General features: G+C 49.9%; 1 protein-coding gene across 1 annotated transcript in view; it reads right to left on the reverse strand.

Moving 5' to 3' along the window:
- The window catches only part of LOC108800878 (zinc finger protein 585A-like), a 50,570-nt gene that overhangs the window by 32,026 nt on the left and 7,433 nt on the right, over nt 1–11,111 (reverse strand). Inside the window, exon 2 of the mRNA XM_018572862.1 lies at nt 7,013–7,722. Coding sequence (XP_018428364.1) covers nt 7,013–7,722 — 710 coding nt within the window. The remainder of the gene's footprint in view (nt 1–7,012; nt 7,723–11,111) is intronic.

An 11,111-nucleotide genomic window follows, 5' to 3' on the forward strand; every position in this document is an offset into this window, starting at 1 on the left:
AGGGGAGGGGTATCTGGGTGTAAATATAAAATAACATTACCTCTTCTGCTGCCAGTTCCAGCAATGTCTCTTCTCTGCTCCCTCCCGACTCCCTTGGAGCTACTTATTTATACCTGACTTCACTTCCTGTCTGCTTTCTATAGAGACTTCCTGTCTGGGTGTAGGTGAGATCACCACCTTGTGGAGCTCAGAGGAACTGCAGTGCAGAGAAACATCTCCAAGTGTGAGGAGGTTCTTGTGACATGAGATCCAGTTCCTGTCCTCATATAGTTGGGTAGAGGAGGTTCCTGTGACATGAGATCCGGTTCCTGTCCTCATATAGTTGGGTGGAGGAGGTTCTTGTGACAGGAGATCCGGTTCCTGTCCTCGTATAGTTAGGTGGAGGAGGTTCTTCTGACATGAGATCCAGTTCCTGTCCTCATATAGTTAGGTGGAGGAGGTTCTTCTGACATGAGATCCAGTTCCTGTCCTCATATAGTTAGGTGGAGGAGGTTCTTCTGACATGAGATCCAGTTCCTGTCCTCATATAGTTAGGTGGAGGAGGTTCTTCTGACATGAGATCCAGTTCCTGTCCTCATATAGTTAGGTGGAGGAGGTTCTTCTGACATGAGATCCAGTTCCTGTCCTCATATAGTTAGGTGGAGGAGGTTCTTCTGACATGAGATCCAGTTCCTGTCCTCATATAGTTAGGTGGAGGAGGTTCTTCTGACATGAGATCCAGTTCCTGTCCTCATATAGTTAGGTGGAGGAGGTTCTTCTGACATGAGATCCAGTTCCTGTCCTCATATAGTTAGGTGGAGGAGGTTCTTGTGACATGAGATCCGGTTCCTGTCCTCACATAGTTAGGTGGAGGAAGTTCTTCTGACAGGAGATCCGGTTCCTGTCCTCATATAGTTAGGTGGAGGAGGTTCTTGTGACATGAGATCCAGTTCCCGTCCTCATATAGTTAGATAGAGGAGGTTCTTGTGACAGGAGATCCGGTTCCTGTCATCATATAGTTAGGTGGAAGAGGTTCTTGTGACATGAGATCCGGTTCCTGTCCTCATACAGTTAGGTGGAAGAGGTTCTTGTGACAGGAGATCCGGTTCCTGTCCTCATACAGTTAGGTGGAAGAGGTTCTTGTGACAGGAGATCCGGTTCCTGTCCTCATACAGTTAGGTGGAAGAGGTTCTTGTGACAGGAGATCCGGTTCCTGTCCTCATACAGTTAGGTGGAAGAGGTTCTTGTGACAGGAGATCCGGTTCCTGTCCTCATACAGTTAGGTGGAAGAGGTTCCTGGGACATGAGAACTGGTTCCTGTCCTCGTATAGTTAGGAGAGGAGGTTCCTGGGACATGAGATCCGGTTCCTGTCCTCATATAGTTGGGTGGAGGAGGTTCTTGTGACATGAGGACCGGTTCCTGTCCTCATATAGTTAGGTGGAGGAGGTTCCTGGGACATGAGAACCGGTTCCTGTCCTCATACAGTTAGGTGGAAGAGGTTCCTGGGACATTAGATTCGGTTCCTGTCCTCATATAGTTAGGTGGAGGAGGTTCCTGGGACATGAGATCAAGTTCCTGCCCTCATATAGTTAGGTGGAGGAGGTTCCTGGGACATGAGAACCGGTTCCTGTCCTCGTATAGTTGGGTAGAGGAGGTTCCTGGGACATGAGATCCATTTCCTGCCCTCATATAGTTGGGTAGAGGAGGTTCTTGTGACATGAGGACCGGTTCCTGTCCTCATATACTTGGGTAGAGGAGGTTCTTGTGACATGAGGACCGGTTCCTGTCCTCATATAGTTGGGTAGAGGAGGTTCCTTCGACATGAGATCCATTTCCTGCCCTCATATAGTTAGGTGGAGGAGGTTCTTGTGACATGAGATCTGGTTCCTGTCCTCATATAGTTGGGTAGAGGAGGTTCCTGGGACATGAGATCCAGTTCCTGTCCTCGTATAGTTGGGTAGAGGAGGTTCTTGTGACATGAGATCTGGTTCCTGTCCTCATATAGTTGGGTGGAGGAGGTTCTTGGGACATGAGATCCAGTTCCTGTCCTCATATAGTTAGGTGGAAGAGGTTCTTGTGACATGAGATCCGGTTCCTGTCCTCATATAGTTGGGTGGAAGAGGTTCTTGTGACATGAGATCCAGTTCCCGTCCTCATATAGTTAGATAGAGGAGGTTCTTGTGACATGAGATCCGGTTCCTGTCCTCATATAGTTAGGTGGAGGAGATTCCTGGGACATGAGATCCGATTCCTGTCCTCGTATAGTTAGGTGGAGAAGGTTCTTGTGACATGAGGACCGGTTCCTGTCCTCATATAGTTGGGCGGAGGAGGTTCTTGTGACAGGAGATCCGTTTCCTGTCCTCATATAGTTGGGTGGAGGAGGTTCTTGTGACAGGAGATCCGTTTCCTGTCCTCATATAGTTGGGTGGAGGAGGTTCTTGTGACAGGAGATCCGTTTCCTGTCCTCATATAGTTGGGTGGAGGAGGTTCTTGTGACAGGAGATCCGTTTCCTGTCCTCATATAGTTGGGTGGAGGAGGTTCTTGTGACAGGAGATCCGTTTCCTGTCCTCATATAGTTGGGTGGAGGAGGTTCTTGTGACAGGAGATCCGTTTCCTGTCCTCATATAGTTGGGTGGAGGAGGTTCTTGTGACAGGAGATCCGTTTCCTGTCCTCATATAGTTGGGTGGAGGAGGTTCTTGTGACAGGAGATCCGTTTCCTGTCCTCATATAGTTGGGTGGAGGAGGTTCTTGTGACAGGAGATCCGTTTCCTGTCCTCATATAGTTGGGTGGAGGAGGTTCTTGTGACAGGAGATCCGTTTCCTGTCCTCATATAGTTGGGTGGAGGAGGTTCTTGTGACAGGAGATCCGTTTCCTGTCCTCATATAGTTGGGTGGAGGAGGTTCTTGTGACAGGAGATCCGTTTCCTGTCCTCATATAGTTGGGTGGAGGAGGTTCTTGTGACAGGAGATCCGTTTCCTGTCCTCATATAGTTGGGTGGAGGAGGTTCTTGTGACAGGAGATCCGTTTCCTGTCCTCATATAGTTGGGTGGAGGAGGTTCTTGTGACAGGAGATCCGTTTCCTGTCCTCATATAGTTGGGTGGAGGAGGTTCTTGTGACAGGAGATCCGTTTCCTGTCCTCATATAGTTGGGTGGAGGAGGTTCTTGTGACAGGAGATCCGTTTCCTGTCCTCATATAGTTGGGTGGAGGAGGTTCTTGTGACAGGAGATCCGTTTCCTGTCCTCATATAGTTGGGTGGAGGAGGTTCTTGTGACAGGAGATCCGTTTCCTGTCCTCATATAGTTGGGTGGAGGAGGTTCTTGTGACAGGAGATCCGTTTCCTGTCCTCATATAGTTGGGTGGAGGAGGTTCTTGTGACAGGAGATCCGTTTCCTGTCCTCATATAGTTGGGTGGAGGAGGTTCTTGTGACAGGAGATCCGTTTCCTGTCCTCATATAGTTGGGTGGAGGAGGTTCTTGTGACAGGAGATCCGTTTCCTGTCCTCATATAGTTGGGTGGAGGAGGTTCTTGTGACAGGAGATCCGTTTCCTGTCCTCATATAGTTGGGTGGAGGAGGTTCTTGTGACAGGAGATCCGTTTCCTGTCCTCATATAGTTGGGTGGAGGAGGTTCTTGTGACAGGAGATCCGTTTCCTGTCCTCATATAGTTGGGTGGAGGAGGTTCTTGTGACAGGAGATCCGTTTCCTGTCCTCATATAGTTGGGTGGAGGAGGTTCTTGTGACAGGAGATCCGTTTCCTGTCCTCATATAGTTGGGTGGAGGAGGTTCTTGTGACAGGAGATCCGTTTCCTGTCCTCATATAGTTGGGTGGAGGAGGTTCTTGTGACAGGAGATCCGTTTCCTGTCCTCATATAGTTGGGTGGAGGAGGTTCTTGTGACAGGAGATCCGTTTCCTGTCCTCATATAGTTGGGTGGAGGAGGTTCTTGTGACAGGAGATCCGTTTCCTGTCCTCATATAGTTGGGTGGAGGAGGTTCTTGTGACAGGAGATCCGTTTCCTGTCCTCATATAGTTGGGTGGAGGAGGTTCTTGTGACAGGAGATCCGTTTCCTGTCCTCATATAGTTGGGTGGAGGAGGTTCTTGTGACAGGAGATCCGTTTCCTGTCCTCATATAGTTGGGTGGAGGAGGTTCTTGTGACAGGAGATCCGTTTCCTGTCCTCATATAGTTGGGTGGAGGAGGTTCTTGTGACAGGAGATCCGTTTCCTGTCCTCATATAGTTGGGTGGAGGAGGTTCTTGTGACAGGAGATCCGTTTCCTGTCCTCATATAGTTGGGTGGAGGAGGTTCTTGTGACAGGAGATCCGTTTCCTGTCCTCATATAGTTGGGTGGAGGAGGTTCTTGTGACAGGAGATCCGTTTCCTGTCCTCATATAGTTGGGTGGAGGAGGTTCTTGTGACAGGAGATCCGTTTCCTGTCCTCATATAGTTGGGTGGAGGAGGTTCTTGTGACAGGAGATCCGTTTCCTGTCCTCATATAGTTGGGTGGAGGAGGTTCTTGTGACAGGAGATCCGTTTCCTGTCCTCATATAGTTGGGTGGAGGAGGTTCTTGTGACAGGAGATCCGTTTCCTGTCCTCATATAGTTGGGTGGAGGAGGTTCCTGGGACATGAGAACTGGTTCCTGTCCTCATATAGTTAGGTGGAGGAGGTTCTTGTAACATGAGATCCGATTCCTGTCCTCATATAGTTAGGTGGAGGAAGTTCCTGGGACAGGAGATACAGTTCCTGTCCTCATATCGTTAGGTAGAGGAGGTTCCTGGGACATGAGATCCGGTTCCTGTCCTAGTATAGTTAGGTGCAGGAGGTTCCTGGGACAGGAGATCCGGTTGGATCTGGATCTCTCTCACACTAAGGCAGAGGTTCGGTCCTTGATGTCAACAAGCTTTTCATATTGCTAAAAACAAGAGCTTCCTCGCTGCTTTGTGCAGCAGCTTTTCTTGGGCCCTCTAGAGCGTGTCACTGAGCCAGCCCCTCACCCAATCAGAAAGATGAGGGAGGGTGAAGCAGAAGGTCTGAGCACTCCATGACCTTCCCCCTGGGCCCCTCCCAAACTGTCCAATTCATAACAATAGCCATATTTTCACTCACATGTTACCTCACGATAAACAAGAGGTTCTTGCGCGTCATGAAATGTATAGATACCATACGTGACATACTTGTGAGGTGTAACTCCCTCCCGCCTGAAGGGGTAATGGGGGTTTCTTGACCTCTGGCTAGTATGCTTGTGCTGAGGACCAACTAAAGGTCATTGGGTCGTTCTCAGGCCTTTTCGATTTTTGGGGTGGAGGAGGCCGTCCGGTGTGTCGGCTGTTAGACTTCTCCTTAGGGTTTCATGACGGACACCTAAACACAGCTAGGCCTGGGTACTTAGTGCTTCATGGTGCCATGACGACCATACAACAGCCATAAAGGGAGGACTGAAGAAACCACTTGGTCATCAGGGGTCACTGAAAGCTTGAGGAATCGTAGTCGTTGGACGTAGCAGAGGTCGGGGGGCAGAGTATGGGGGGTCATAGGAACAGGCCAGGGGGGGTCGGTAATAGGAATCAGAAGCAGGTATAACGCCGGGCACTCGAAGAACAAGCCTAACGATAATCGAGCACAGAATGACTCGCCCTTCCGGCTTCTATACCTGTTGGCAATGAGATGATGTCATTTCCGGGGGGCGGACCACTTCCTTGGAGGGGCGCGCTATGTCCCTTTAAGAGGCGGTCCAGCGCTCGTCTCTTCCTGTACAGCTCTGGACGACGGAACCAGCGGTCACCGCACACAGCAGCCGTTGGGCATCGGCGCTGCACAAGGAGACCACCCGACGGCGCTAGACCCTGCGGGAGGTAACAGGTAAGTCCTCACGTGATCCGATTGTAACCGGAAGCGATGAATTGCCACAAACTGATGGAATTTCCGACTTCGTATCGGGGTGCCCAGACCCCGTTACCACCACCCGGGGCATTGCTGACGCGATTTGCATACACCCCTTTTCCTTCACGTGGAATGCATGGTTCCACACCAACCCTGGAAAGTCCCCCCCCCTGTTGATGGTTCACAATCTTCTGGGTGATGTTGGGAACATTTGGGGTGTTGAGGAAGGTGAGGGATCCTCGGGAGGCCTCTGGATGAGGGTGTGGAGGAACCTCTCGTTGGTAAACTCTTCATCTCGGGGTGAGACGTTCTCCTCACTCCCTCAGAGGCCTGTGTTGCATCTTCTCATTAAAGGAGGACGGCGTGACCGGGGCGGGATGGTTGGTGGACCTCCCAGGTCCCATGTTGTGTATGGGTGTCCTTCTCATTCATATTGATTTATGTCATTTCCTTTTAAGAGCAGATTTTTATCCATTTATTGAATTCTTGTTCGTTTTATGTTCATTGGGATTTGGAAAGACGAGGAAGTGATGTCCAATGATGTCCAGTAGATGTGATCTGAAGGCAACTTCTATCAATCAACTTACAAGGAATATCATCATTATAAGAACATGAATTTTAATCTTTTTTTAGGATTATAGTTAAAATAAAATGTTAATATATATATATATGCAATTTAAATATGAAATGTGAAGTCTTGTATGTACTATATGACATTTCCCACACCCTGGACATTAATACTGCGATGGCTGGGTGGTTTCTCTGGTGTTTGGACTGTGATGCATTTTCCCACACCCCGGACATTAATACTGCGATGGCTGGGTGGTTTCTCTGGAGTTTGGACTGTGATGCATTTCCCACACCCCGGACATTAACACTGTGATGGCTGGGTGGTTTCTCTGGTGTTTGGACTGTGATACATTTCCCACACCCCGGACATTAATACTGCGAGGGTTGTGTGGTTTCTCTACGGTTTTGGACTGTGAAATTTTTCCCACACTCAAGACAAGGATGCGGCTTCTCCCCCCTGTGGCACCACTGATGTATCACCAGAGCCGAGTTTTGAAAAATACATCTCCTGCACTCGGTGGGAAAACACCTTCTCGCCCGTGTGAGACCTCAGATGTCTGACGAGTTCCGATTTCCACAGAAAACGATTTCCGCACTCAGGACAGGAATACGGCCTGTCCCCTGTGTGATATCTTTGATGCGTGGCAAGTTCAGATTTCTGAATAAAAGATTTCCCGCACTCAGGGCAGGAATGCGGTTTCTCACCTGTGTGTAATCTCTGATGTCTATAAAGCATCGACGTACTTGAATAACTTTTTCCACACTCGGGGCAGGAATACGGCTTCTCACCCGTGTGAGATCTGCAATGTATGTCCAGTTTAGATTTAGTAGCAAAGCTTTTCCCACACTCGGGACAGGAGTACGGCTTTTCGTCTCGGTGTAATTTCTGATGTCTGGAAAGATAGGCATTCTGTGAGAAACGTTTCCCACACTCAGAACAGCAATACGGCTTCTCCCCCGTGTGAGATCTCTGATGTTGGACCAGTTCCGATTTATGACGAAAGCATTTTCCACACTCTGTACAGGAACACGGCTTTTCACCCGTGTGACACCTCTGATGTCTGTAAAGAGCTGATGACCGTGAAAAACACTTCCCACACTCTTGGCAGGAATATGGCTTCTCCCCCGTGTGAGATCTGTAGTGTGCGACCAGTTCGGATTTAAAATTGAAACTATTCCCGCACTCGGAGCAGGAATGAACCTTATCATAGGCATGTGAAGCTTGATGTATAGAAAGACCTAACTCACAGCTAAAACATTCTCCGCACTCAGGACAGGAAAATGTCTTCTCCTGAATTCCGGCCCCATCCCCCACAGGACGAGGTCGCTCAGAGTCAGAGGGATTCCATGGTCTATCCACACTGTGAGGTCCACCATCCATAGCTGAGCTCATTGTCTCTTCTCCCGCACAATCTGCTGTGATGTCCTCATCTTCCATCTTACAACCTGGAGATAAAGTCAGACGATCCTTTGAGGGTTCCTCCATGACATGTCCTGGAAACATAGAAACACATGATGGAGAGATATGAGAGGGTTAGATGACTTCACTCAACATTCCATCTGGATCAGGAGGTCTGAGGGAGCAGATGTTCTATGAGGAGGTCCAAACCAGCCGGGACTCCTCCCCTCTTCAGTCAAAGGGCCTCCTCCCAGATCACTTCTACATGGACACAGCCTTGTCAGAAGAGGAGGAGCCAATGGGGACTGGGAGGAGCATGCTCTTCACCCAACCACAAGCCTAGGCACTGGGTCATGTGATCTCTGAGGAACAAGTACTTCAAAGTTCAGACTTGAAGACCCTTCACCACAGAACAAGTGACCACAGGCCTGGATTTATGGTCACATGCAAGCACTGTGGGTACTGATCTCTCCTCTTACCCGGTGATGTGAGGGGCGGCTGGTCCTCCATTAGAACACTGAGATCATCTATGAAGGTCTCCAGATCCTCGATCATCACTCCATATATCTGACCAGTTTCTGTATTTTGAGTTCATGACTCACCTGTGATGGTATCTAGAGAAGGTTCCTCCTGTTTCATCTCTGCCCTCATCCCGACCTCCTCCGTACTCTGCTGATAATCCGTCACATGCGTCTCCTCTTCTTCCTCTTTCACTTCAACTTTTATATACATCTGTTCTTCACGCTAAACCAACAAGAGGAGAGAAACTAATGTCATGTGACCACCAATAACCCGACACTACAGAGATACTTCTCATTTCATTAGGTATGGAGTCCTTGTAGTGTCCTATCCACCGACCTGATCATGGCGGGGGATGGTGAGATCTTCCTGGGTGGGATCCCGGGAGTACAGAGGACGGGGACAACTCTCTCGTGGGTTCCAGTAGATGGAAGACTCCTCCATGTTCTCCTGGTGTCCTTTGGGGAACTCTGACTCCTCCGTCACTACATCCTCATCATCCTCCTCCTCTTTGATCTCTTCTTTAACATCAACTTTAGAATGTCTCTGAATATATAATAAAGATAAATTGTAACAATGTAGATAATCTCCAGATCCCAGAGATACCTCCAGTGATTGTCCATCATCTACCTGATCATGGTGAGGGACGGTGAGATCTTCCTGGGTGGAGTCCCGGGAATACAGGGGACGGGGACATCTCTCATGGTGGGGGATGGTGAGATCTTCCTGGGTGGAGTCCCGGGAATACAGGGGGCGGGGACATCTCTCTGGTGGGTTCCTCTTACTGGATCCATCTGTAGGAAACACACACACTGACTGAATACATTGTTTCTATGTGTGTATCAGATGATGGGGGATGTAGGCGGAGCCTCCGTACTGCTCTCTCCTCTTACCCGGTGATGTGAGGGGCGGGGCATTCTCCATCACCACGTCCTCGTAGAGATCCCGGTGTCCTTCTAGATACTCCCACTCCTCCATGGAGAGATAGACAGAGACATCCTGACACCTTATAGGAACCTGACACACACAATGATACCGTCACCACTTTCTTTATGGTCTTCTCTGAGGCCACATTGCAATCTTTGGGGCTGGGCACTGGCATGGGGGGGCTCATTGTGACCCAGGTGGATCTACATGGCTGGAAGCCTCGACGTTGGATTGACACCACTGGACGGGATTTTGGTTTTGATTAATAAATGAATTTGGCAAACATTCCTAATTCAGAATGTGTGCCCCTCACTTTATTTACGGGGGAGGGGGTCAGATATCTGGGGGCCCTTCTTTTCAAAGGGCTTCCAGATTCTGATAGGTGCCCCCTTCAGAATCCCACATTCCCCGTGCCAGGGTTGTGGGAGGAGGCCCTTGTCCACCTCAACACGGTGTCCCCCCTTAAAAATCCCAAACCAGACCCGTATCAAGGACGAGGGAGGGTCTGGTGTGTACTTTGAGGGGGAAGCCCGATGCTCTTTGGTGGGTTCCTCCCTTACAGCCCACACTGCTCCCATGGGTGATAAGGGTCTGGTCATGATGTGGAGGGGAATCCCGGTAAATCGTTTGCCGGAATCGTGTTATGGTAAAGGAATTCTGGATTGTTTTGGTGTTGTCCTTATAGACCCTCCCCCGCTAAATGGTATTATTTTTGTGCATTGGATAAAGAGAGAGAGGACGGACATGACGGGGGGGAGGGGTTATTGGGTGTATACATAAAATAATACCTTCTTATCTCCTCTGCTGCCACTTCCAGCAATGTCTCCTCTCTACTTCCTCCCAACTCACCCGGAACTTCCTATTTATACTCTTACATCACTTCCTTTTTCCATAGAGACTTCCTGTCTGGTTATAGGTGAGATCACCACCTAGTGGAGCTCAGAGGAACTGCAGCCCCATCTCCTAGTGTGACCACGGCCTTCTGCTCTGTGTTGTATATCCTTATAGATGGGTCATCTCCACCCCACCGAGAGGGATAGAAATACACTATATTGCCAAAAGTATTGGGCCCCTCCCCCTCCAGGTCCTCCAATCCCCTCCGTGGCCCCCGGTGTATAGGACGAGGCACCTTGGCGTGCAGACGCTTCTACAGACATCGGTGAGAGAACGGGTCGCTCTCAGGAGCTCGGTGACTACAATCGCGGCGCCGTGATAGGTTGTCACCTGCGCAATAAGTCCGTCCGTGACATTTCCCGGCTACTAAATATTCCGCGGTCGCCTGTTACTGGGATTATAACAAAGTGGAAGCGACCGGGAACAACAGCAACTCAGCCAGGAAGTGGTCGGCCGCATCACATGACAGAGCGGGGTCAGCGCATGCTGAAGCGCACAGTGCGCAGAAGTCGCCAACTGTCTGCAGAGCCAATAGCTACAGACCTCCAAACTCCATGCGGCCGTCAGATTGGCACAACAACAGTGCGTAGAGAGCTTCATGGAATGGGGGCGGAGCAGCTGCATCCAAGCTGCACATCACCAAGTGGATGGTCCCGCTGTGATAAGGGGGAGATCTCTGGGATGGTCTCGCTGTGATAAGGAGATCTCTGGGATGGTCCCGCTGTGATAAGGAGATCTCTGGGATGGTCCCGCTGTGATAAGGGGGAGATCTCTGGGATGGTCCCGCTGTGATAAGGAGGAGATCTCTGGGATGGTCCCGCTGTGATAAGGGGGAGATCTCTGGGATGGTCCCGCTGTGATAAGGAGGAGATCTCTGGGATGGTTCCGCTGTGATAGGGAGGAGATCTCTGGGATGGTCCCGCTGTGATAAGGGGGAG

Source organism: Nanorana parkeri, unplaced genomic scaffold, assembly GCF_000935625.1.
Source record: "Nanorana parkeri isolate BGI_ZX_2015 unplaced genomic scaffold, ASM93562v1 scaffold2148, whole genome shotgun sequence".
Classification (NCBI taxonomy): domain Eukaryota; kingdom Metazoa; phylum Chordata; class Amphibia; order Anura; family Dicroglossidae; genus Nanorana; species Nanorana parkeri.